This window comes from Pelecanus crispus, chromosome 4 (assembly GCF_030463565.1).
Source record: "Pelecanus crispus isolate bPelCri1 chromosome 4, bPelCri1.pri, whole genome shotgun sequence".
Lineage (NCBI taxonomy): Eukaryota > Metazoa > Chordata > Aves > Pelecaniformes > Pelecanidae > Pelecanus > Pelecanus crispus.
The window spans coordinates 73,157,510-73,181,929 of record NC_134646.1 but is presented as its reverse complement, the minus strand read 5'-3'; the positions used below and the strand labels follow the sequence as shown (position 1 = coordinate 73,181,929).

At 40.1% G+C, this 24,420-nt stretch overlaps 1 protein-coding gene across 3 annotated transcripts in view; it reads right to left on the bottom strand.

Annotated features, from left to right (window-relative positions):
- Positions 1-4,453: 4,453 nt before the first annotated feature.
- The window catches only part of STK32B (serine/threonine kinase 32B), a 185,811-nt gene continuing 165,844 nt past the window's right edge, over positions 4,454-24,420 (bottom strand). For all 3 annotated transcript variants that reach the window (XM_075709204.1, XM_075709205.1, XM_075709206.1), the window contains one exon: positions 4,454-4,592. In XM_075709204.1, coding sequence (XP_075565319.1) covers positions 4,454-4,592 — 139 coding nt within the window. The remainder of the gene's footprint in view (positions 4,593-24,420) is intronic.

Sequence of the window (24,420 nt, the reverse complement as noted above, 5' to 3'; positions counted from 1 at the left end):
TTATTTGCAGGACAGTGGTTGGTTCCAGTTGTCCTCTCAAGACAAGTGCTAGAGCAGTGGAGGTTCAAGAGGATACCTGTGTTTTTTTAATTAAATGCACTTTGAATACTTCCTTGCTTTCCAACTCCCACCAAAACTGTAAATGCACCTGTCCAAAACCTCTAAGGATCTCCTGTGTTGGCAGACACTTTTTTCATAGCAGAAGTGCATAGCTACCCAACTGGAAAACAGAAAAATGCTTTGGGTCTTATTCAGCCAACCACAATTCCTCAGTACATCCCAGTACACCAATATTTAGGTTTAGTTCAAACTGTCAGAAATCAGTTTGAAATTGTGAGCACATATTTCTGCAAGCAGAAAACATCTAAATGAATGGAAGGATGGATTGATGCCTTGTATTTCCTCTATTATGTACTTTGATGTCATTTTGAATAGTGTGCCAAGATCTATAACTACCCCCCTACTACCTGCACCCCCCGCCCCCCCTCCCCCCAATCTACAGGAAAGACTTCTGGAAATATTCCACTAAACATTTTTGTCAAGACTACAGATGAAAGGAGCCATTTGTATTTTATGACAGTTGGTAATTAAACATTTACAGCACGGTGCCAATATTTAATACGCAATGTAGAAGCAGCAAACTGAACAGAAGGTAAATCTGGCAGAGTTTAGCGTGGAGTGATGCTGTGGGAATGTGCATGTGTGATCAGAACTGTAACACTGCAGAGCAAGTGGCATTGCAATAAAATGTTGTAGCAGCAAACTGCTTTTCCAGCTGTGTTAGACTTCCTTCCCTCTTCCCTGGAACAGAAATGAGAAAAAATATTTTACCCTTGAAATGACTTGGAGAAACCAGATGAGATTTTGGGAGTTAAGATCACTGGCTGCTTTTGCAAGGCAATAAAGCTGTATAGAATAAATGAGTCCCAAGGAGTTTCTTTTGGTTTTATGACTGCCCCGCTTTGTTTTTCCCCTCCATCTCACTGAGTATTTTGTAAAACCTTCCACGTCTTATTTAGGTTATCTTCCCTGTTTTCATTTTCTGCTGGAAAGCAAGACAGTATTCATTGCAAGAGTCTGTTATTGTGTAATTTCTCAGCCCTTTAATACCACTTCCACATGTAAGGATAGAAACTGTTTAAACAGCTCCATCTTACTCCTGCTGAAATGATCAGAATTGTTCCCATTTCTTCATAAGAATTAGACTGCATCTCCACACAAATTGTCTGTGCCATCACAAACAAGATTCATCTGACTGAATGTCAGTGCACAACGTGCATGTCCACATCTGAGCCGTGTACACTGATTTTATACTCCATGGAGGCAGAGCTACAGGGAGAACCATCTGCTAAGAGAGACAATCAAGACAGAGCAAGTGGACCAACACATCCTAAAAACTTCTTTTTTGAGGACTTTTTATTTTTGAGCCTAGTTCTGGCTAACTCAGCTGCAGACGTGTACATTTTTCTTATATCTAATGCTAGAGGAGACAAGTCCCAACCAAGCACTTCTCAGGCTTATTCCCAGGCTGTGTGACTTTTCTTGTAGTACTCATTCTGTCCTCACAAAGCACATACTATACAGAATGAGCTTTCTTCTTCTGCACCATTATCAGGGCCTCCCATGACAGGCCAGTTCCTTACAGCTACGTTGGTCGAAAGGGAAGATGAACTAAGAGTATATTGGGTCTCTGCAGTGTAGCTGAAGGTATTCTCTGACCTGTGTAATAAGTACACAAAGATAATTATATGCAGCATAAGGTTCAGGTTGCAGTCAGTGGAAGTGCCATGGACTCTGGATAAAGCTGATTGGTGCCATGATTTCTTCTTTTCCCAAGCAGTAGAGTTGTTTGAGAAATGACCGTGTGGCAACAAGCGTGAAATTAAAGTGTCCAAGTGAGCTTGCGTTCATGCACTATATTCTGTGCAAACATATTAAAGTAGATGCCACCTATTGAATAACCAGGCTTCTCTCAAAAACAGCTTAGTAAAGCACTGGCAAAGACACCCAGCAGCCAGCCAGATCAGACTGCAAATGTTTGGTAGAATCCTGCTGCTAATTAAATTCTATCTGCAGGAAACTCTCCCAAGTTTTAATACAGTCATTGATGAAATTCTTATACTCTAAAGGCTGTGGATCAGAATTTTTCATTCTATAAGCCCAGGCTTCTTGATGGCTGTGTGTGCATTAGCAGGCAGTGCAGCACACAGGAGGGGCTCTGCAAAGCAGAGCGGTCAGCGATGCAGACCTGACATCCACATGAGGCACATTTTGGGAAGTTTAATTTCATATTTGCTCTAATCTGTTCCTGTGGTCTACAGGCTCAAGGCTGGGCGGATGGCATTAACTGCTCTCTCGGACCACATTTTCTGGTTTTGTATCATCCAAAAAGAATTTGATTTGGGTGCTACAATATGAACCAAAATGCAGTAGGGCTGTAGGGTGGAGGCGTTAACTTCAAAAACGCCTTCCCAGCCTGAATTAAGGTGCTAGATAGTTGCAGCCTACGTGGATGGTGGTGTACAAGATCACCCACAACAACTCTTCTTGCTCAAAACAACTGTAATCATAGAGAAAAAGCAAATGTGCAATTGCCTTTTTTTCCCCAATGTTTTTCAAATTGGAAAATTTTGCATGGAAAATTTTAATATATTACTGACCTTGCTTCCAAAAACTTCCTGGCTCTAATCTATATTACTTGATACAGCATGAATCCTGCAAGCATTTGCTTATGAGTAGTGCCATTAATTTATGTAGGATTATTCAAGTAAATAAAATCTTTCACTTCTTTCTGGGATCAAGATCCAGATCAAGATCCAAGACCATGATGCATTTTGATTGGAACAGAGCAACAGTGTTTCCAGAAATTATGTGAAATGTTATCCACTTTGGTCCTTCCCAAGTGAAACCACTATTAAACAAAAATAAGGAAGAAAAAAAAAAAAGGTCGTTATAAGAAGGGATGGGTATGAAACAATTTATTCTGGGCAATGAGATGTGTCCTAGCAAGACCAGAGAAACTGTGCTCCTTTGATTGATCCTAAGATTATTTCAGTCTATGTCCAAATTAGCCAAGTAGATCAACACCATGCTCATGACAGATGTAAAATCTTTACCTTACTACATTTGTAAACTGCTCTGTTGTTGATAGGAACACCATATCATTTCATGGAGCGATAAAAATCTGTATTTTATGAAAAATTTGTGACAAAAATTACATATAATGTGAAACCAAATTTAAAAATATATTAAATTACAAAGAATTGTTTTGTAAGAGATAGAATGGAAACAATACAGTAAAAATAGATTATTACAAATAAAATGTTTTTTACTTTCAAAAGCCTAATATACTTGTTTTAAAAAGTTGAAATGAAATTTGCTTACGGATGGTAACCCTTAAAAATAAAAGCACAATAGGACAGAACAAGCATGCATTTATTATCAAAATGTGGATGTACAACTTGTAAAATACCATAAATATCTGGAATTGTGGATGCTATTTAAAGAAAAAAAAAGGCTTTTGTGTCAGCAATACTTTGGATAAAGTATGTTTCTTTCTATTCAGTATGGTTCTCATCCAGAATAGATCCATGAAAACAGACACACATGTAACTTTTTCACATTATATAATACCTAACCGTGGATCTGAGCAAATTCCTAATGTTTTTAGCTCTCCTTACTAAGCTGCTTTTCAGCTCGGGCTCAGTCAGCTTATTGTTACGAATAAAAAGCTCTTTCTTTGTCATGTTTATCATACACTCCTGATGCATCTGATCCTGCATCCACTAAAGTCACTAGCAAAACTTTGACTTGGCCAGGGTCACATCTTTTACAACAAAGCAGAATGCATGAAGTTAAAGAACAATGTGAATACATTCACGCTGCAACTTTTCCAATGGGCTTCAGGTATTTAAATGAAGTTATTCAGTGTTTGGCCTACTTGACACTACATTCATGTATTTACATCATATACATCTGTTATAAACTCAACAGCAGGTACTCAGAAACAGCTGTGTCCAGCAGTTTCACAAAATTCCAAACTGGACCACTTTAATTAATGGAGAAAGAGAGAGTAACGTAAAGCCTTCAAGATAAAGTTGACCCCAACATAACTTTGTCTCTTGCAAGTAGCCAGAAACATGGCAATCTTTGAGAGGCTGCCTAATGAATTGTTTCAAGTTTTCTTCCAGGATTTTGAAAAGGAAAGTCACACTTACTTATAAAACTGTATTTTGTTGCTGATGGTCACTTTTCCAGTGGCAGATTCAAAAGAAGAGCAGGGTCACACATGGAAAGTCTCAGCTGGTGTGCTCTGTGGGTTTGTCCTTGTCTGGGGAACCTGCGTTTGGAGGAGTCAGATGTCCCAGGATCTGAGGGGTGAAGGTGAAGGCATGCGCAGAGAGGACCTTTCCTTGCCCTGCCAGGGTGGAAGCGTGTGTGGGGCTGTGGCTCACTAGCTGCTGCAGCCTCTTGTGCAGCCCTGTCCCAGTAAATTGTTGTTACGTCCGTCTTGGAGTTTCTCGTGGCTCTGAAGGGATGCACTGCTGTCCATGCTGGAACTCTGTCCACTTTGATCCTGCTGTCTTCTTAATCTGCCAAAGGTTAAAAACATTGATATAGCTATCATGTGCACATAACTGTATCAGAATGACAGCTGTTGCTTGTCCTGTGGATAACCACATACACCTGGGTATAAAACAGATTCCTGCACCATTTGATCTCTATTAACTCCTTGAGGTTTGCAACCCCACTCCTTGCTATTTCTTTTAAACACTGATGATTGCTGCCTCCTAAATATATGCAGTTGGGCCTTGGTCAAATACTGCTCCCATTAAAGCCTATCATAAATAGCCAGCAGAGAAGAGTGCTTTCTCTGGCTTTAGCACCTGTGCTCAAACTGTAACTTGACAAAACCTCCAGGTGGCTTGAGGCTGATGAGAGCTGTTGAGTGGGCACACAAATGCAGTAAGCAGCTGCTCCCCTCTGCTGTCCTACAAAATTATCAGTAACCTCCACCAGTACAAGAGAAAAAAACATGAGATGAAAGTGTATTTGCTATTCTTCTTGTTCTTACTTCATATGTTGCCAAAGCATCCTAGGTGGTTTCAAGGAACAACAAGAACATCCTACGTTGTTTAAAGACTGCAAAGTCATTTTCTTTTGACACCATTTTCTAGACAACAGCAACAGCCTTAGCAGCATCTGCGGTCCCCACCAATTGTTTTATCAACAAGCTTCTCAGCATTTCTGTTCAACACTAGTATCAACTTCTGCGACTTTACTGTGATTCGTGTGATATTCGGTGTTTTTCCTCCAAACACAGACACAATGTAAGTACTTTCAAGAAGGGTGTGAAGATTCATGGGGAAGCTATGAGGTAGAGACCATTTTTTTTGAAAACATGAACAGCTACTCTTTTGGAGGAATTTTTTTTGACTGTTTGTTTTCTCAAAATGAGAAACAGCTGTTGATATATTCCCAAAAAAGGCACCAAGAATTGGTACCAGAGACACTATGGAAGAAGCTCTTTGTTACAGTGATTATAAGGGGCATATATGATATACTCCAAAAAAAATTTGCAAGTAACATTGAATATGTAGAAAATAATCGATAATGGAAAAGCATACAAAAATGAACAATAAAGGGTCAGTTTCAAAGGGTAAAGTACTTCCAGGTGGCATAAAGGCTATAGAGTCACAGTACTGAAGGCTCAGAATAGAATGTGAAAGGACATGAAATAGCTGTCATAGATAAGCAGAGGAATAAATGAGGCTATTTAAAGTAAAAATAATGAAAACACTGTCCAAATAGGTTGAATTTAGAAGAGCACAAACACTGGCATGTTAAATAAAAAACTTTAAGACAAACTGAAAAAACAGATTAGAGGAACAAATTGCTAAAAGCATTTACCCTAATAGTAATTTTTTCAAGTGCACCAGAAATAAGAAGGCTACCAGTGTGTCTACAGGCCAATGGAGGACTGAGAAATTAGAGGAAAGCACAAGAAATGTGAGTCCCTAGCTGAAAAGCCAATGAATTATCTTCACCAACATTCATGACAAACAAACTTAGGGGCTTTCCTTTCTTTATGAGAAATCTGTCCATCATCTCCAGTTAAACCATCAGTCAAACAGCTTTAGAACCAGTTGTTGAAATGAATGTTGACAAATCATCAAGACAATGAGAACCCAAGGGTTCTAGGAAAATTGAAATATATTATTTCTGCGCTGCTGAATGGAGTATGTAACTTACTGTTGAAACTATCTTGTCACCAAGGAATGGAAGACAGCAATTGTGGTGGCTTTTTTTTTTTTAATAAGGGCTTCAAAAGAGATCCAAGGAACTACCATGAGAATAATTGAGTCAGACAAAGTCTTGAACCATCTTAGGGTCTGAGCTACTGGCCCTTACAAGACTAAGGTATTTGTAAAAGGATAGAGTGCTTGGAAACTCATGTTGCAAATTGCGGTTGCAAACCTGTGCAAACTGCTAAATAGTGGTGAGACAAATTTTGGCTCTGTGGAGATCTGAGGAATCATTACATTGGTCTAAGACACACAAGTGCTTTCTCCCTGAATTTGTTTAATATTTACTTGGTTCACAAAATGCTGAAAAAGAAGGCATTTACTGTACTGCTAAAATTAATAGGGAAATAAGAAGTTGCTCAATAACAGTATAAAGCAGAAAAACACCAATTATTTTTTTTGTCAAATCACTCAAACTGGCACAAAGGCAGCATGTAAGGAGGACAGTGGGAAAGGAGAGAAATGAAGCCCATGCTGAGTTCAAAAGATACCACTGACCAGCCTTGAACTTCTCAGTCTCTACAGAGGTCATTTCTATTGTTGATTTCCATTTATTTTCTTTTATCCTGTCCCTACTCCCCAGGTCTATTATTGAACCATAATTAGATTATGGGAGGTTTGGAAGTGCTAAAGAAATACATTGGTTTAGCAGTGCTTCATTGTGTTCCCTTTTCAGGCATTTTCTGTTTCCATACCTAGGTTCACTACCCATATTTACAAACTATCAACATAAACAATAGGTTATTAACCCAGTGATGTAGTAAAAATTTAACTGTTATTCAAATGTTTAATAATTTATCAACCACTTTATTCAGTGATTAAAATTACGTTAAAGACTTCACTATAAGGGGCTATAATAGGCATGCTAACACCTACTTATCAGTGTGTCCTGGGGGCTGGGGAATTGGACTAAGAATCAGGAGATGCTGATTCTGCTTCTACCTCTGTCACCCTTTGGGCAAATTACAGCTTTTTTCTGTGCTTCAATGTCTCTCTTGACAAGTGGAGACAATGTAGGGGGGTGAAGCTGAGGGGCAATTATATTTGTCCAAGAATCTCACATGGTTTGGAGCTAGTCATAAATCTGAGCTGGATAAGTTGTGGCTAAGAAATAGAAACAAAAAGAACATTGAAGCCATGCCTGGGCTGATGAAACCTTGTGTTCATTTCAAACCCATGCCCGCAGGAGATTTTCCTGGATAAACTAGTGACAGAGCATGTATAAGCTTGTACTTGCAGCTCTCGAATAGGCAAAGGATGCAATGAGCAGGAACATGCCAAGTAACGTGGGACTTTGCTTGTAGTTGCACATCAGATGTTGAGGCAGCTGCTGCTGAGAACGATGGAAGCTGAGAGCTTTGTGCCTCTAAGTACTACTCTGTGCCTCACAGGCCTGAATGAAACGTGGAATGAGAGTCTGGTGTCTGTGATGATTAAGAAAAGGAGGAGGCATATATAATGAAGCAAAATATAATTATGCTGTGTATGTAATTATGCATATATGCATTATTGAATATATAAAAATACAAAAGTAAAGAGAGCAGAAAAAAAGCTAGCATGGAAAATATAATACTGAAGCAAAAAAAGACTGCTACAACTATGGCAGGCTAGAGTGAAAATCACAAACACCTAATGAAACCCAGTAGCAAACTTGGGGACCACCAGGGAAGAGCTTACGGCTCAGCTTGGTTCACTAGATGAAGAAAAATATTGAAAGTTTGCCTTTAGGCTGCTCAGTAGGATAAGTTCAATGAAAAAGGATGAAAAGTTGCAGATTCAACATGACTGTCATAATTTCAGATTTGCTAAGAGACTAAGGCCTCCTCCCAAACCACTACAACCTCAGCAAAAATAAAATAAGGTAAATGGTCTGTATTTCAGTCTAGCTGCAAATAGGCTCGGGTCAAGACCTAAACAAATCTCACTACAGCAGCTGTGTGTGAACAAGCAGTCTCTTCAGTTAAAATGTTGGACAGTTGCAGAAGTGAAGTTTATCTCTTGTGCATGCCTTCTTGATTCTTTGGTGCCAGAGCTGGAGCACTTTTCCATCAGATATTCTCAGCTTTTCAAAAATGTGGGTACCTTGACACAGTTCCTGTACTCATGGCAAAATAAATGCAATCTGGGCCATTCTGTTTAAAAATGGCCCTAGTGCAACAAATCATTTGTAGGAAACTGCTTTCCAGTGAATGACTTATCTTGCCTTTAAGCTGATGCAGCTACAGGCTGTGATAACTTGATAAAGGCCCAGGGAGAATGAATGGCTTGATGGGGACTTAGCTGTGGGTCTGAACCATGTAGCTGTTACTTTGCTGAATGCTATTGACTGGGAATAAATGGTAAAATGGCCAGCTGAGGATGAAAAAAGTGAACAAGTGGTTCTAGTGGATAGTCACATGGAAAAAAAAAGAAACCTGCAGGGAAAAGAGGATGAAAATGAGTTTGAACAGTGTCTATTACACTTATTCCATGACAATTCTGTACAAATACGTAACTAGTCTCAAAGGCACTTATGCTGGGAATTGAGTGGTTCTGCTGAACCAACAAAGAGATAAGCTGAGTTTTCCTTCCCTTCTCCATTGATCCATGCAATATTGATAATGTGTGATACTGAGCATTGAACAACCTCCTCTCCAGCAGCAAGGAAGAAAGAGGCTGTACCAACCACTACAGGAATCCATCAAGAGAAGTAACTGAGCCTTCAGTCAGGTCTTGGGTTTCACCTGTATTTCTGGTAAAGAGAAAGTGTCTGTGTGAGCTATGGAAAGGTTTTTAAGATTCTTATTATCTTGGTACTCAGATATTATAGTAGAGTTCCTGCAGCACTGATTTCCATTGCTGGATCTTGAATCAGATATTCATCAGTGGAATGGCATTCAAAGGACAGGGAGAAATTGTTGGTCAAAAACCCCTATAGAAAAGCAGACCAGTGGTGTCAGGTTTACAAAATGTAGCTGCTCTGTTTGAGAGCTGTGTGGAGGCTTTTACACTGCCTGTCACTCTTGCCTGTTTGTTCAGGCCAGACAATACCTTGGTACACAATAACACTTTTGTGCAGCTGAGGCACTCACCAATGGGTCTTGCCATGCTGTCAGGTGTGAAACTGAAGACTCAGAAATGTGAGATGTTTCAAGCAGTGGGCACACGCTCAGCAACCATCAAGGACAGAATTTCTACTGACCAAACCAGAATTCAAGCCAGGCAAAACTACTACTCTTCTGAGACTCTCACACATACCAGGTCCTACAAGACATTCTTTTTATTACAGAAAATTTGCAAGTGAGTTTGCCAGTATTGCAAACCTGGTGTCCTGTGTGTGGAGGAAAGAAAATGGTCTGAGTGGGCAGTGGAATTTACTTTCCCATTTCTAGATTTAGCATTTTACATTGGCCTATTGATGTTTCAGACACTTTGCTGGAGAAAACAGATGCTTTTGCTTTTGGTTTGGGGAAATGGTGGGCATAATAAGACAAGCTTTAGAAACTGTAGTTTTATTGCAGGAAAAAAGTTCTATTAATGGAAATGTTTACATCCCTTGAAAGAAGCCCTGAGGAGCATATAAATCTGTGGAACGTTTATCCCAGTTATTCTTCACAAGGAAGGGGGTCTGAGGTCAGAACAGACCAGGCATGTCTATGCTAGCTTTTCAAATTCATGAATCCTGGGGGACAGCTTGCTAAATAGTTAGAAACCCAACTCAGTTGTATGATTTAGCAGCTACACGTAAGTAATGCTGATGTTTTGTCCAGATGGCCTTGCTAGAAGGCTAATTAGTAACATGTCTGAATCGGGGGAAAAAAGTAACTGACCTATCATGGGGAATGACTGTGCTCAGAAAGGAACTATTTCAGCTGCATGTCTCTCTGCATGTCACTGTGGTTTGTCTACTGGAGCACAGATACAAAAGTTACAACGGGAATTTCAGAAAAACAATAAAGACCCCTATGTCCAAACACCATATTTTTGGAATATCAGTTGACAAATATGGGCTCTTTGAAAGATATTATTCTCTCAAAATACTGCACTAAAACTTTACATTCTCAATAGAAAAGATCTAGCAATTAAATTTTGTACAGGAGTTAGAAGCCAGAAAGTGACAGACATAGGCATTGTTTTGTTATATTCGGGTCATAGAAAATAGAAATGTGGAAGTTATGTCATGTAACTAAAATTGCTGGATATGTTGAAGTTGTAAAAATTCCAGCCAAACTGAAAATAATTTTTACAGAGTGTTATAATGCTGTAAAGGTGCACTCCAAAAAGCATGAGGAGCCCTACTGTAGCAATATCTCACAACGATACTTGCAGAGCTGGGAACACCCAGCATGTCTAGCCAAAATAGTGGCTAGTTGTAGATAGCCAAGGATGGAGTGAGACATCTTGGCACTGAGGGGAGGCAAGGTGTCAGTTTGATGCCCACTGCTATTGCCCACTATTTGTTTTTAATTCTAGTTTTTATTCATAGAATCATAGAATCATAGAATGCTTTGCGTTGGAAGGGACATTTAGAGATCACCTAGCCCAACCCCCTGCAGTGAGCAGGGACAGCTTTAACCAGATCAGGGTGCTCAGAGCCCCGTCCAACCGGACCTTGAATGTTTCTAGGGATGGGGCCTCCACCACCTCTCTGGGCAACCTGTTCCAGTGCTTGACCACCCTCATTGTAAAAAACTTCTTTCTAATGTCTAGTCTAAATCTATTCTTCTTTAGTTTATATCCATTATTCCTTGTCCTGTCACAACAGGCCTTGTTAAAAAGATTGTCCCCATCTTTCCTGTAGGCCCCCTTAAAGTACTGGAAGGCCACAATAAGGTCTCCTCGCAGCCTTCTCTTCTCCAGGCTGAACAACCCCAACTCTCTCAGCCTGGCCTCATAGGAGAGGTGCTCCAGCCCTCGGATCATTTTGGTGGCCCTCCTCTGGACCTGCTCCAACAGGTCCGTGTCCTTCTTGTGCTGAGGGCCCCAGAGCTGGACGCAGCACTGCAGGTGGGGTCTCACCAGAGCAGAGCAGAGGGGCAGAATCCCCTCCCTCGACCTGCTGGCCACACTTCTTTTGATGCAGCCCAGGGTACAGTTGGCTTTCTGGGCTGCAAGCACACATTGCCGGCTCATGTCCAGCTTTTCATCCACCAGTACCCCCAAGTCCTTCTCGGCAGGGCTGCTCTCAATCTCTTCATCCCCCAACCTGTATTGATACTGGGGGTTGCCCCGTCCCAGGTGCAGGACCTTGCACTTGGCCTTGTTGAACCTCATGAGGTTCACACAGGCCCACCTCTCCAGCTTGTAATATTCAGTGTGGTAATGATGCATCAAAACTTGTAAGGAAACACAAGCAAAAAATGTGTGGGTGAACAAATCAGATGTGGTCAACACAACTGCTTCCTCAAGGTAGTGGTGGTGGTGGTGCTTTAACTGTCCCCACCCCACCACTGCCTGTCCCTGATGACAACTAATCTGTCTTGAACTAAGCACTATTTTACCAAATGGTCCAGCAATTGCTTTCTAAAGAGATGGAGATGGTTAGTGGCTGGTTGTACTCCTCATCAGAACTGGATTCCCTGCTCGGTTACACACAAAATAAAGATGAAACTTTCAACTCAAACATTTTAGTAAATTTGTGGCACTGCAGAGCCTTTATTTTCAGTCAAAAAGTGTAAAAAGATAGACTTAATGGGACTTTGGAATCTAACTGTGGCAATAAGACTTGCTTATTTCCTCCTTGTGGAAGATATACAGGGTATATCCCCGTGTTCCCCACATTTTGGACTGGTTTATGCAGAGAAACTTGTTCTGAGAAAGAACAGAAGGATGTGGACTGTGAAGACTCAAAAGGACTCACACTGTCACCTCAAAGTCCAGCATCACCTTGATATTGGTAACCTGGATTGTGATAGAAGGTATAAACAGAAAGCTGCTGGGTAGCTTGAACATTACGTATCTGCATAACATGAGAAGGCATATGTTTTGGTTTACCTCTCTGACTTAAATAATGAGTGTTCAGTGGTAAGTAGGTGGTAGACAGGTGAAAACTAACAGTCTTGGTCATACCAGCTCTTCTTCTGCATCAGCTTACCCAGCAGCCCCCAAAAGACTCTGTTCCTTTGGTTTGACACTGAGTAAAAATGTTCATGGCACCCACAATCTTTCATGTTTTAGCCAGAAAAACAGTCACTTCCCCAAACTCATACAAAATCCTATCTTCTGTAAAATCCCTTATTTAAGCTTTATAGGAGCTCATGCACAACAGTAAAAGTGCACATACTACAAAATCAAGGCAATTTTTTCGGCAGTAATATGTAGGTCTTGCAGTGTGCACAAATCTTTTCAAAAATAATGGGTTGTATGCATGTGCATCTTATACTCCACTTTGAAAACTTCCCCCATTATTTTTCTGCCATCATTTTAACATCAATTGCAGGCAATGATTGTAGAAATATTGATAACTGAGCATGATTTCTGGGACAATAAGCAGCTTGGCTTGTCATCTGGCTGCCACTGTGGGGAATAAGAATTGAGTTTGATACATGGGCACTTAATAATTTTCTGCCTGCATTTTTAAAGGTTTCTCTTATAAATTGGTTCTTGCTGTGTTCTATTTTTGTAAAAATTGAAGAAGCTGGCAGCATTTTACCATTGTAAATGAGTGTTACTCTTTCTATCTCCATTATTCTGCTTACTAGTTCTCATCTGCCAGGTTTTCATTCAACTGCATTTTTAGTGAAAAGCTAAAATAAAGAAGAAGAAAGAAGTGAGCAAAGCATCCTGATCAGGTTATTTTTAACTGAATAAGCATATTTGGGAAGAGTATTTTTACTTTTCAGAATAAAATAACAACCAAATATATCAGAAATGAGTGAAAATTGCTCTATTGCCTTTCTTTTTAAAAAAGTTAACAAAATAAGCTGATGACTTGATCAGAACTTCAGGAAATTTGCTTATTTTACACTCCATCCATAAAGAAGAAAACACTAACTTTTGCTCAGTGTAAATATTAAGGAAACATCCTAACAAAAAAGAACAAATATGCTATTCCTGGATTGTCCACATCCTGTTGGTGTAAGCTGCAGAACCCATCTTGCTCTTTCATGCTCAGGTTTGCTTCCCAGGGAGAGTAGGGTGCAGGGTGAGGACTTGGCATGTGGTTAGGACATGTGAATAGACGTAAGTCTCTGGCCAAATTCTGTGAAATTCTCCAGTTTGAAAAGGGCTCTGATCCCATAGAAACATATGTCAGAACTAATTGATATAATAATCCTGAATAAGATTAAGTTACCTGATAACCTGAACATATGCCAAATTATTCATCTACTTCCCATTCCCCAGTGGTACCCAGGAGGGCTCTCATGACAGGCACCAAATAGGGTTCTGCATGGGAATGTCATTTCTGTATTTTAGGCATCGGTTACATTCACACCAGAAGGTAAAATGGTGCAGGGCTTGATGCCTGGACGCTAAGTGGCACAGGCTGGCTTGCATCCTTATGGCTAAGCTCTCTAATCTTCAGACCAGAGTTGTATTCCAGCTGCCTGTTAGGCAGCCTCTGGTTGATGCTAGCCTCTGAAACATGAAGGGAATTGCTTCAGAGAGTGATTTTGGCCTGGGAAGAATTATGCCAGGGACCATGCTAACAACTGAGCAGTATGGAAGACTGCCTATATCCTGCCTTTAAAAAATAGGCAGAAAACAACAATGAAGGTGAAAAATGCAGAATAAGAAAAAAAAAAAAAAAAGTAGAAATGGAAGAAGGACAGTTAGAAACCTGAAAAATGAGGAAGGATTCAAAAGAATCCCAGCTGTGGAGATCTAATTAACTAAACTAACTAATTATTTAGCTAATTAAAACTATCTCTAAAGACAGATGTATATAGCTAATGTTCTTTTTTATTAAAAAAACCATCTTTACACCTAACAGAGGAGCAGTAACCATGGCAGAGTTAATAGTGGGCTTTTCTTTCCTTTAGCTTGTGCACAGAGTGATCTCAGTAGTCCTTTCAGGAAAACTGAAATCACTGAAAAGTGTACGAATTTTCTAAGCATTTTCAAGTAAACAAAGAAGGCACAATCTTGCTCTGCACCAGAGGAGGCTTGGGGCAGACCAGGGCAGACTTCAGGACCAGCTGGAGCAGACTCAACACACATCACTCAGCAATGTCAGCACTGAGTCACACAACTCCAAACTAAAAATTAGAGTCTGTAATCTCAGATAATTCCTCCCCCTGCTCCGCTCTCGAGAGCGACATGTAGAGAGCAGCTTTAAATGAAACATAATGCTGCTGTGTGTTTGTGTGGTAGAAGGTATATGTTTTGGGAGACCTGGTCCAAGTAATAACCTCATCAAATCACTAGCAAGAGTGGATGTCATGAGTCTTTAGCTCTCCCTTGATAATGTTCACACTTATAACTTGCTTGTTCTTGGCCTCCTGCCCCTATGGTTAGGTACATATGGCTCAGATGCAGTTGCCCCACAAGCGGTGTTTGGTGCACTATGAGATGCCCTTGGTTACCTGACACTCAGAGAGAGCAGGCAGGCACAACAGCAGACCACAGAAGACCTGTGCCTCTTGGACTGGCAGCTAGGCATTTAGTTTTGCAGAAATTAACTGAGATGACAACTGTGGGATGGATTTTATGCCGACTAACTAGAGACAATGGAAAGATTAGTTCAGGCTCTCTCTACAGGATAGATAGAGGCACTAACGCAGAATAATTAGTTCCAGTCTAAGTTATCTGATATATGTGTCACAGATCAACCTTGGGAGATACAAGTCTCTCCTCACTGACTACTAAAGGAGCTTAAACTAAATAAATTATTTTTAAATTGATTATTTTAAAGGAATACCGTCTTGTTGCATCTCTAGAAAAATAGAGATACCTTTCCTCTCTGAACCACAGATTCAAGTCCCTTCCTGCCAAGCAGCTGTATAAGCTCACCACAGACTGCACTGTTTAGCAGAGTCAGTTTGCTTCTGGATTAGAGCTAATTTACACCCACACTGTTCAGGCGTGTAGAAATTGAATAGTCCCATCAGCCTGGTACATAGCACACACCGATGAGCACTGCCAAGAGCTGGGTAATGAAGTCACCGAGGAGCACAGGGATGCAATTGCCTGTTCATCCATGCAGACGTGCCTATAGCATATTCAGGCTCAGAGCCTGCCAGCAATGGCTTTTCTGCATGACTTGGGCTATATCTTGAAAAATACTTTGTCATCTAATTCCCATTTATTCCAGATACCTTTGAAAACCTTGTGTACACCCTTTGGGGTAGGAGTTGTTCTGCATGTAACCAATATTTAACTCAGTCTGTCTTTTACCCCAAATACGTACTCTTGGTACTGACTGCTTCGATAGAAACAGTCATAATCTCAGGTCTCTTCCTAATACACTGTGACGTATGTGTTTTGATAGCTCAGTAGATTATCATGTATTCATTCAAAGAACTCTGTTTTAACTCCATTTAAACTTAAGTGACTAAGGCATAGACTGAAAGTTAAGCTTTATTACAGCTGAATGTGAAAAGTAAAATTTCGGAACACGTATCCCCATGTAGCACAGATGTCTTCTTGTACCACTGACACTCATGACATTTACTCCCACCCTTTCCAAAAATCCTTAGGGAAATATGCTTACACCATGGGTAATTGATTCAGGTTGATAGTTCCTGCTGAGTAATTACGCTCAGTAAATACCTGTGAATATAATTTTCTATCAACCAGCAATTTATAATCAAGCATAATGGGTTCAGGTGCACATACGGTGTGAGTGACATGTGAAATACTATTATGTGGAAGTCAAATGACAAATTATGCTGGATGCTGTAGCATGTTGGCCTGCGAGGTCTTGAGATCCCAGATTCATCCTGGGAATTGATAAAGCAAAATAAGAGTGAAGAGATGGAGTAAATAAATGAAAACAGCAAATGATGTGCATCCATTTAAGAAAATGAAACTGAAACAACTGATTAACACTAACATTAAAGCCGTGTTCAGACTAGTGAAATAGGTGTCTCTTAGAAGCAGGTTATTGTCTGTCTAAGACAAGGTGCATCCTGAACAACATCTGTCTTGTTCAGCCACATTTTAAAATGTGAACTAGTTTTTCTAGTTTAGACACATCTGTAGGTCCACCTGTACAAGCAACAGGAAAGCAGCTATGAAATTTCCCAGTAATGTATTGGTTATTAGACTTTGTGGGACCACAGGAAGAAAATTCTCTTTCCAGTTAGCCAGAATCTATTTTAAAAACTACAGGCACTTGCCCATGAATAAGGATATTTCTCAGCAGTGTGGGCCAAAACATTCTCCAGAAAGACACTCATTTCCTATCCTGCCTTTGGTGTGTATCCTGAAGGATGCAGGCTCACCCTTTTGTAAAGCTGTCAGCAGATACAGAGATTGCAAGATTTGCGTTGATATATTCTCTTCCTTTATTCTTCTGGTGAAAGTTTTGAGGTAGAGTGATCCTTTGGGTCACATCCAAATGAAATATATGGGGAGAAGGACAATTCTTCATCTGCATCTAGAGTTAGATCTGCTTTACTGGAAACATATTCTCTGCCATTGCCATCCCCACCGAGACACTGGACCTCAGGGCAGGAAGATTTTATGGAGGAGTTGGAGTGAAGGGGCCTGTTAACAGACAGCAGCTCACAGCAATAAGCATAATTTTCCTAACAGACAGAGAATTTAAAGACAAATAATGTGATGCCTGTGAAATGCCTGCTGCCTTTGCAATGATGATGCTGCACGTGTCTGCAGCTCTGTAGCAGTGAACTGGTGTGCCAGATTGCCACAGAAAAGCAGGACTGAACAAAAGGGCAGCCAGCCATCACCGAAATGTGGCCATTCAATCCCATCTAATTTCTTCTCTTTCCTTTTCGTGCTTCTCCCTGGGTGCTGAGAAGAGGATCCTGGATGGGAGGTGAGTAAGGAAAATATCATCTGTGACAACCTATTTGCGTAGCAGCACCAATTTCCTTCATGTGGCATCTCTAGTTGAAACTGCAGCTCCATGGGTGCCAGACAGCCAATAATTTAAGAATTAAGGTAAGTGGAAAGCCAGTCTGGCTCTGCCTGATTATTGGGACCTGACAGTAAACATTCTCAGACTGGAATAAGCATCTGGGAGGAGGCTGGTTCAACCCTACCCTTCTCGCAGCAGCAGCAGGCTTCCAGGAATCTGAGCCTGAGAGTTTCCAGGGAGCAACCACAGCCTGCACTGACCTCTCTGCTGGCTCATCTCTCTCCACCTATTCCTCATGCAAGATTTTTCTGCCAAAGGCCAAAACTTAGATTCACAAGAAGCCTAGCCTAGTTAACCATGCAGCTTTTTCTTTCCCTGAAGGATGGACCCCCTCAAGGAGACTTAGCTGGTAGTTCACTTGTGATTGCACAGCGTAATTTGCAGCCTTTAGTTGATCATCAAACTTCCCTAAACAATTCAGAGGGAAGGTGGGTTCCTAACGCAGGGATCCATGGAAACCACTGTATTGAATATCAAGCCATCTAGGCTAATCACTGAGGTGCACCCACAACAGGAGTATGTGTTATGCCCCAGGTGGGACACAGGAAAATTATCTCCAGCTGGGTTTCACAATGCTGAGGTCTTCCCTGGCGATGGGTGCCTGACATCCCCTGAAACACAGCAAGGGACAATCTGAATCTTACCTAAAACTCTTACTGCCCTCAGTCTGCTTTACTTTCCCTATTTCCAAAATGGATATATATATGTATTTGCATGTATGCATGCATATACACACATACATGTACATTTTATTGTGCAACTCTTGTGCTGTTATGAAGACACTATATGAAGACCTTATAAGCAGTGAGAAATCATAAAAACACATAACCAGCCAGTCCATCTAACAAAGATTCCCACCTCTCATAGTGGCCCATTTCAGATACTAGTGGACACTGTGAAAGAACAAGCCAAATGGAGACAAATGTCTGCTGTGGCATATCCTCCTCTCTTCTGACATTTCCAGACTTCCCAAACCAATGAGTGCATCACGGTCTCATGTCTGAAGGACTTTGATAGCTCTTTCTCCATGAATTTCTCTAATCCTTTTCCGAATCTTTTCATAAGTTTAGCATCCAGAACACCACTCAGCAACGTTCTGCATTGCGCAGAAAGGCATGGTTTGTTTTCTTTTAAACCTGAAGACTAGTAACTTTGTGATCCTGAGTTACCAGAAAAAGTGAATACTCATTACTTAGTAATCTTCTCAATAAGTTTTATAACATATTATTATTTAGCCTGTTTCTGTCTTTCCATTTGCCTCTTCTCTGAGTTTAAACTAGTTCAAGTCTACGAAATCCTTCAATGACAGCCATGCCACACCTCCGGTCAATCCTGGTTTTCTTCTTTTGTAACCATTCCAAGTCCTGTGTATCTTTTTTGAGATAAGGAAACAGAACTGCACACAGAATGGAAGATGCAGGTGTATATATATGAACATATATATGTATATACACAATGACGTCCTGGTGTTCATTTCTCTGTAGCTTTCTTTGCAATTTTGAGCATATCAACACCTTTTAGTTGCCCACTAAACACTGTGCTACCCACAGTCTTTCAAAATTTCTCTCCTTCATAATTGAAACTAGAGTCCATTGTCCTAAAGGTAAAGTTTAGATTATTTTCCTCCTAATGCATTTGCATTTATCAGTACTGAATTTCAGCTGCCATTTTTTATTACCCTGCAAATCAGAACCATGACTGTCATTATCTGCTGCAGCTCTTTGCAGTCAGATTTAGTTTTCGCTACTCTGGTATCATAAGTGGACTTTGTCACCTCACCATTCATCTCCCCTTCCAACCCATTGATGAATATATTCAACAAATACATAAAGTATCAGAATGAGGGGTGATAATCATGTTATATCATTACTGGCTTGTTTCTGTATTGCTTCAGCAACAAATTGCTTTCCTACAACAAGATGAAGAGTTCCGTCTTCATGACTCAATTCACGGAGACTGCTACAAGTGAGAATTTATACTAGTTCAGGACATGAAGAGAGATGAAAAGAAATCATGAAGGTAATCCCCTGTGGTCACTGAACAGTCATGACCTATTATGCAGCCTTCTTTTATCTTAGATATGATTTTTCCCACATAACCTATTAAAAAAATAATCTTACATAGTGGTCAGAATCATACATTTTTGGTTCCTCTCCAAATTCTGACATGCACAAGTGAAGATGTATTTTTCTTTGCCTATGAATTGACTTTTGATTAGTTTCAGGAGGTGTATTTGTGTTTAGCTTTCTGTAAATGGGAAAGAATTGCTGGCCTGCAGTGCTGAGGATCTGCATCTGTTATCCTGATACTTCCAGGTCCTTCCAGGACTACATTTTGGCACAGAGAATGCTCTGATATATGGTCACCCACACAAACTTTCATTCCTGAAGTTGGATGTTCATTTGGTGAAGTGTAGCTGCTACAATGATACAATTACTTGCTTGGGAAAACTTTGGCCATTTTTCCTAGAAGGTTAGAAAATGAGGTTCCAGATACGTATTAGTCACTTTTTTTTTTTTTCCCCCTCTATGAAACTGTGAAGGGAACACATTATTGAAACAATGGCTTTTGTATGACCACTCTTTTCTCAAAAAAAGTGAATCTGAACGTATGCCTACAAAAAAATAATCATCTTGGACCTGCTATGCTCAAATCTTTAGGCAGCTTGGCTCACTAAGAAGAGAGTCACATTTGGACTGGTAATTCTAAAGCCAGAAATAATGAGCAGGACAGAAGTGAAAGGGCTTGTGTGACCAAGCAGCAGTTATTAGTGCCCCAAAACAAGCTAGGTTTAATCATGTTCAGAAAGGTATCTTTCTAATTAGGTGTGACTGCAGGAGCAATCTCCGAAAGCAGATATATACCCATGACAAAAGGGCTAGGAAAGAGATCAGCAAAGAGCAGTGTAACCACTTGAAATGCTCAGGAAGTGATAGATTTAAACTGAATTAAGGTCAGCAGATGTGGCAAGAAAAGAAGAGTTGTGCTGTAGCCTCATCCAAAAAACATTCAGATATTATGGAGATTATGATAATATAAATATCTCCAGAGACACTAAGTGACATAAAATATCTATTAAGAAAAGTACATTCAATGAGGTATACTGCAAATCATTATGAATATTCAATTCCAATCAAACTGAAACGAAAGAGAGCACTCAGGGACTGTGGATTTGAATCTGAAAAGACAATTGAAAGGAAAGGAACTACAAAGAATGAGATAATAAATTTAATCTTATTAAAAATACAGAGAATATTAAGTAAGCTTTTCACCTATGATATGGAGAAAATCAGACAACATGATTTTAAACATCTTAATATGCTTAAAATATGCTTCCTCTACTTTTGCTGTTTATTCTGGGAAGAGAGAGCTGTCTGTTCACCTAGAGCTGTTCAGTACCTTTTAGGAAAGAGCAAGGTAAGGCCAAACAGTAGGAATTATAGTAGGAAAAGAGAGGGAAATGTGCAGCATCCATCTGACTGCTTCAATTTGTGGCAGAATTTTTTAGTGTGGTTGCATTGAACAAATACTGAGAAGTGAAATAAAGTGTAAAAGTAGCTTAGGAAAGGGCCAAGCCTGTGCAGATCAGTGGGGACTAGACAGCTGAATATCATAGAAATGCTATTGCAGGATGTTAATATTAAGTAAAGAGCCTCCAACTTCAAAATCATGAGCAATTTTTTAAAGTTTCCACTAGAATTGTTAAAAATACGGATATTTTGTTCATCTCTCCATCCTAATTATTAAATTAGCTCTGCAGAACTGTAACTCATTTTCACATACATTGTATATATGAAATACATATTCTGCTTAGTAAAATGTGGCTATATGATTTTACTTTCATTAACAGGCTGATAATTTTGATGACAAGTTAGTGAAGCATCTAACTGAAGGATTATTCTGCCTGAGGAGCAGATATTTCCTGTGTTTTCTCCTCTGTTCTTTGTTTGCTCACCTCTTTAATCTTAATGACATCTTTCAAGGAGAGGAAGAGGCTCAGGAACCATAAAGGGTGAGAAATGTGATTCCACTACAAGCAAATACTGAATCTTATTTCTTCATTTTTGGCTATTTCAGGTTTTGGACATTCATAAACAGATGTAGAAGTACGTGAAGATCTGTTTAGTGGTAGTGGCACAAAAATAGCAAAAAAATCTGTGCTTAGCTTTCTAATAAAGCTATGAACAAACAGTGTGGCTTTATCTGTACAATCTTTCTTTACACCACAGAGAAATTGAAAATATAGCCTACAGCTTCTAAATAAGATCAACTTCTTGAAAAATTGCTGGCAAGTCTGTAGGAATACACATTCAGATACTGCAGAACATTTCGTGCTGCATTTCTAGATATAACAAAACACCTATCCATAGAAACAGATTTAAAAACAGGAAAAAAAAAAAAATCATTTGTCAGCAAAAGGAGCCAAATGAGTCCCTGAAATCAACTTCAGATCATAATCTGCAACTAAGACCCACTGTGTGGACCATTTTTAGATCACAGTTTATTTAGTTTATTTGTTCAAAACTAAGTAACAGGTTTTTACTGACACTCTTAAGAAGAACAGAAAACATTTCTTTCACCACTTTCAAACTTTGATTGTAAAAGGATTTTCCTATTTTATTTTACTTTGGATCTGGACAGTGTGTATCCTTTATTAAAGGCACTGTGAGATAATGTCAATGTGGACAGAAGACATACCCCTGTGTCATGTCAAAAGACACACACATGTATTTTAATTTGTAGCTCACATCCACTGAAATATCAACGTAAATAAGAATAAAGCCTTCCATCTAGCAACACTTGAGCCTCTCTGGTATCTGAAGCACTGGAAAAAATAAAATCAGGATAAAATCTACTTACAGTGTAAGGGTCTTCATTCTGGATGCTTCATGTTTTCCTACACAAATGAAGATGATGGTATCAAGCTGCCTCTTCAGAACAGCTTAGCCATTTTACATAGAGTAGAAAGTATTTTCAATCTATGAATGTTGCACACCCCTAAAGCTGCTCCTGGTCTGCTGTTCTATTATTTGGAGTTGTATATAAGTGTCCCAAGGAGAAATTACATTGGGTGTGGAGGATGAACATGGCTCAAATTCAGTTTTCCTTTTATTAGAAGAAATGGTGTATCATAGGAATGACTGTTGACTCAGATCACAGAAAGACTTCGGAACATTCAGTGTCCATTTGGCAGACATGAAAGCAGTATTCCCTTCAGATTCCACAGATTTCCCTGGTTGTTTTATAGGATTAACAGTAATGAGAACATGCCTAGCTAAACTGAAGCACAGAACTACACCTGGACTTCTCTTCTATAACTGCCATTTTTAGTACACAGAACAGTCTTTTGCATTAATACAAATCTTAGGAAAATGGACGACGGTTTTGTTTCATGTTCTGCAAACTTCTTTTATTTGATAAGGTTGTTTTCTGCCTTTTTCTACAGAGAAACTGGCAATAGTTGGTGTTCCCTCCATTCCTCCTCATCTCCCCAGTGAATGCTGAATAGTATCAACAGAAGATGCTGTGTGATCAGGAGTGTGTAAGTAAAGATACACAAATCTAACTGTTGTTACCCACTGCTGATAATCATTGACTATACATTTCTTTGTCCAGGAAGCCCTATACAGTTAAATCCAATATATAAAGAAAACAGCTAATATCACTACTCCAAATCCTCCTTTTCTAATTGTTGTTTTAACAAAACACATTTGCTCTGTCATAGAATCATAGAATCATTTAGGTTGGAAAAGACCCTTAAGATCATCAAGTCCAACCATTAACCTAATACTGCCAAGTCCACCACTAAACCATGATCCTAGCACCACAGCCACACGTCTTTTAAATACCTCCAGAGATGGTGACTCAACCACTTCCCTGGGCAGCCTGTTCCAGGGCTTGACAACCCTTTTGTTTCCTAATATCCAATCTAAACCTCCCCTGACGCAACATGAGGCCATTGCCTCTTGTCCTATTGCTTGTTACTTGGGAAAAGAGACCGACACCCACTTTGCTACAGATAGTTGTAGAGAGCGATAAGGTCTCCCCTCAGCCTCCTCTTCTCCAGGCTAAACAACCCCAGTTCCCTCAGCCGCTCCTCGTAAGACCTGTGCTCCAGACCCTTCACCAGCTTCGTTGCCCTTCTCTGGACACATTCCAGCACCTCAATGTCCTTCCTGTGCTGAGGGGCCCAAAATGGAACACAGTATTCGAGGTGTGGCCTCACCAGTACAGGGGGACAATCGCTTCCTTGCTCCTGCTGGCCACACTGTTTCTGATACAAGCCAGGGTGCTGTTGGCTTTCTTGGTCCCCTGGGCACACTGCTGGCTTATATTTAGCCGTCTGTTGACCAACACCCCCAGGTTCTTTTCTGCCAGGCAGCTTTCCAGCCACTCTTCCCCAAGCCTGTAGCGTTGCATGGGGTGGCTGTGAGCCAAGAGCAGGACCCAGCACTTGGCCTTGTTGAACCATATACAATTGGCCTCAGCCCATTGATCCAGCCAGTCCAGATCACTCTGTAGAGCCTTTCTTTCAACCTGATTGACACTCCCACCCATCTTGGTGTCATCTGCATTCTGCAGTGTATGTTTGTGCTCTCTGACTGTATACAATAACCTACTTCTTTTTAGTTATTCCAATCTTTCATCCTATCTCATAACTGTTCAAACCATAGATATCAGCTACATAGTTAAACTATAGTCCAACCAAATAAATTACATCCAAGGACAGTGTAAGACTTATCAAGAAAGTATGTTGCCTGAATGCTGCTGGTAAAGCCATTTGGGAAAACATCAGCCTTTTTAACTGAACCTACTCATTTGAAAGCTTGGCTTGGCTAAAATTGACTCCATCTTCCTCATGCACTCGTCTTTCTTAAAACATTCTTATAAATAACAGTTTCCAATTACTTAACTGCAGAAAGCAACAGAAAAGTGAAAATGTGAACATTCTGTCTTTGCCAGCATTAACTTACTCTCTTAAGTTACTTCATTCAGTCTCATGAACTATTTTTTAATTCCTTTCAGCCTAGTAAGCCTTTTCTCTACCCCTCCCCGCCCCTTCCTCCCCCCACTGCCTTGCCCTTAACTGCA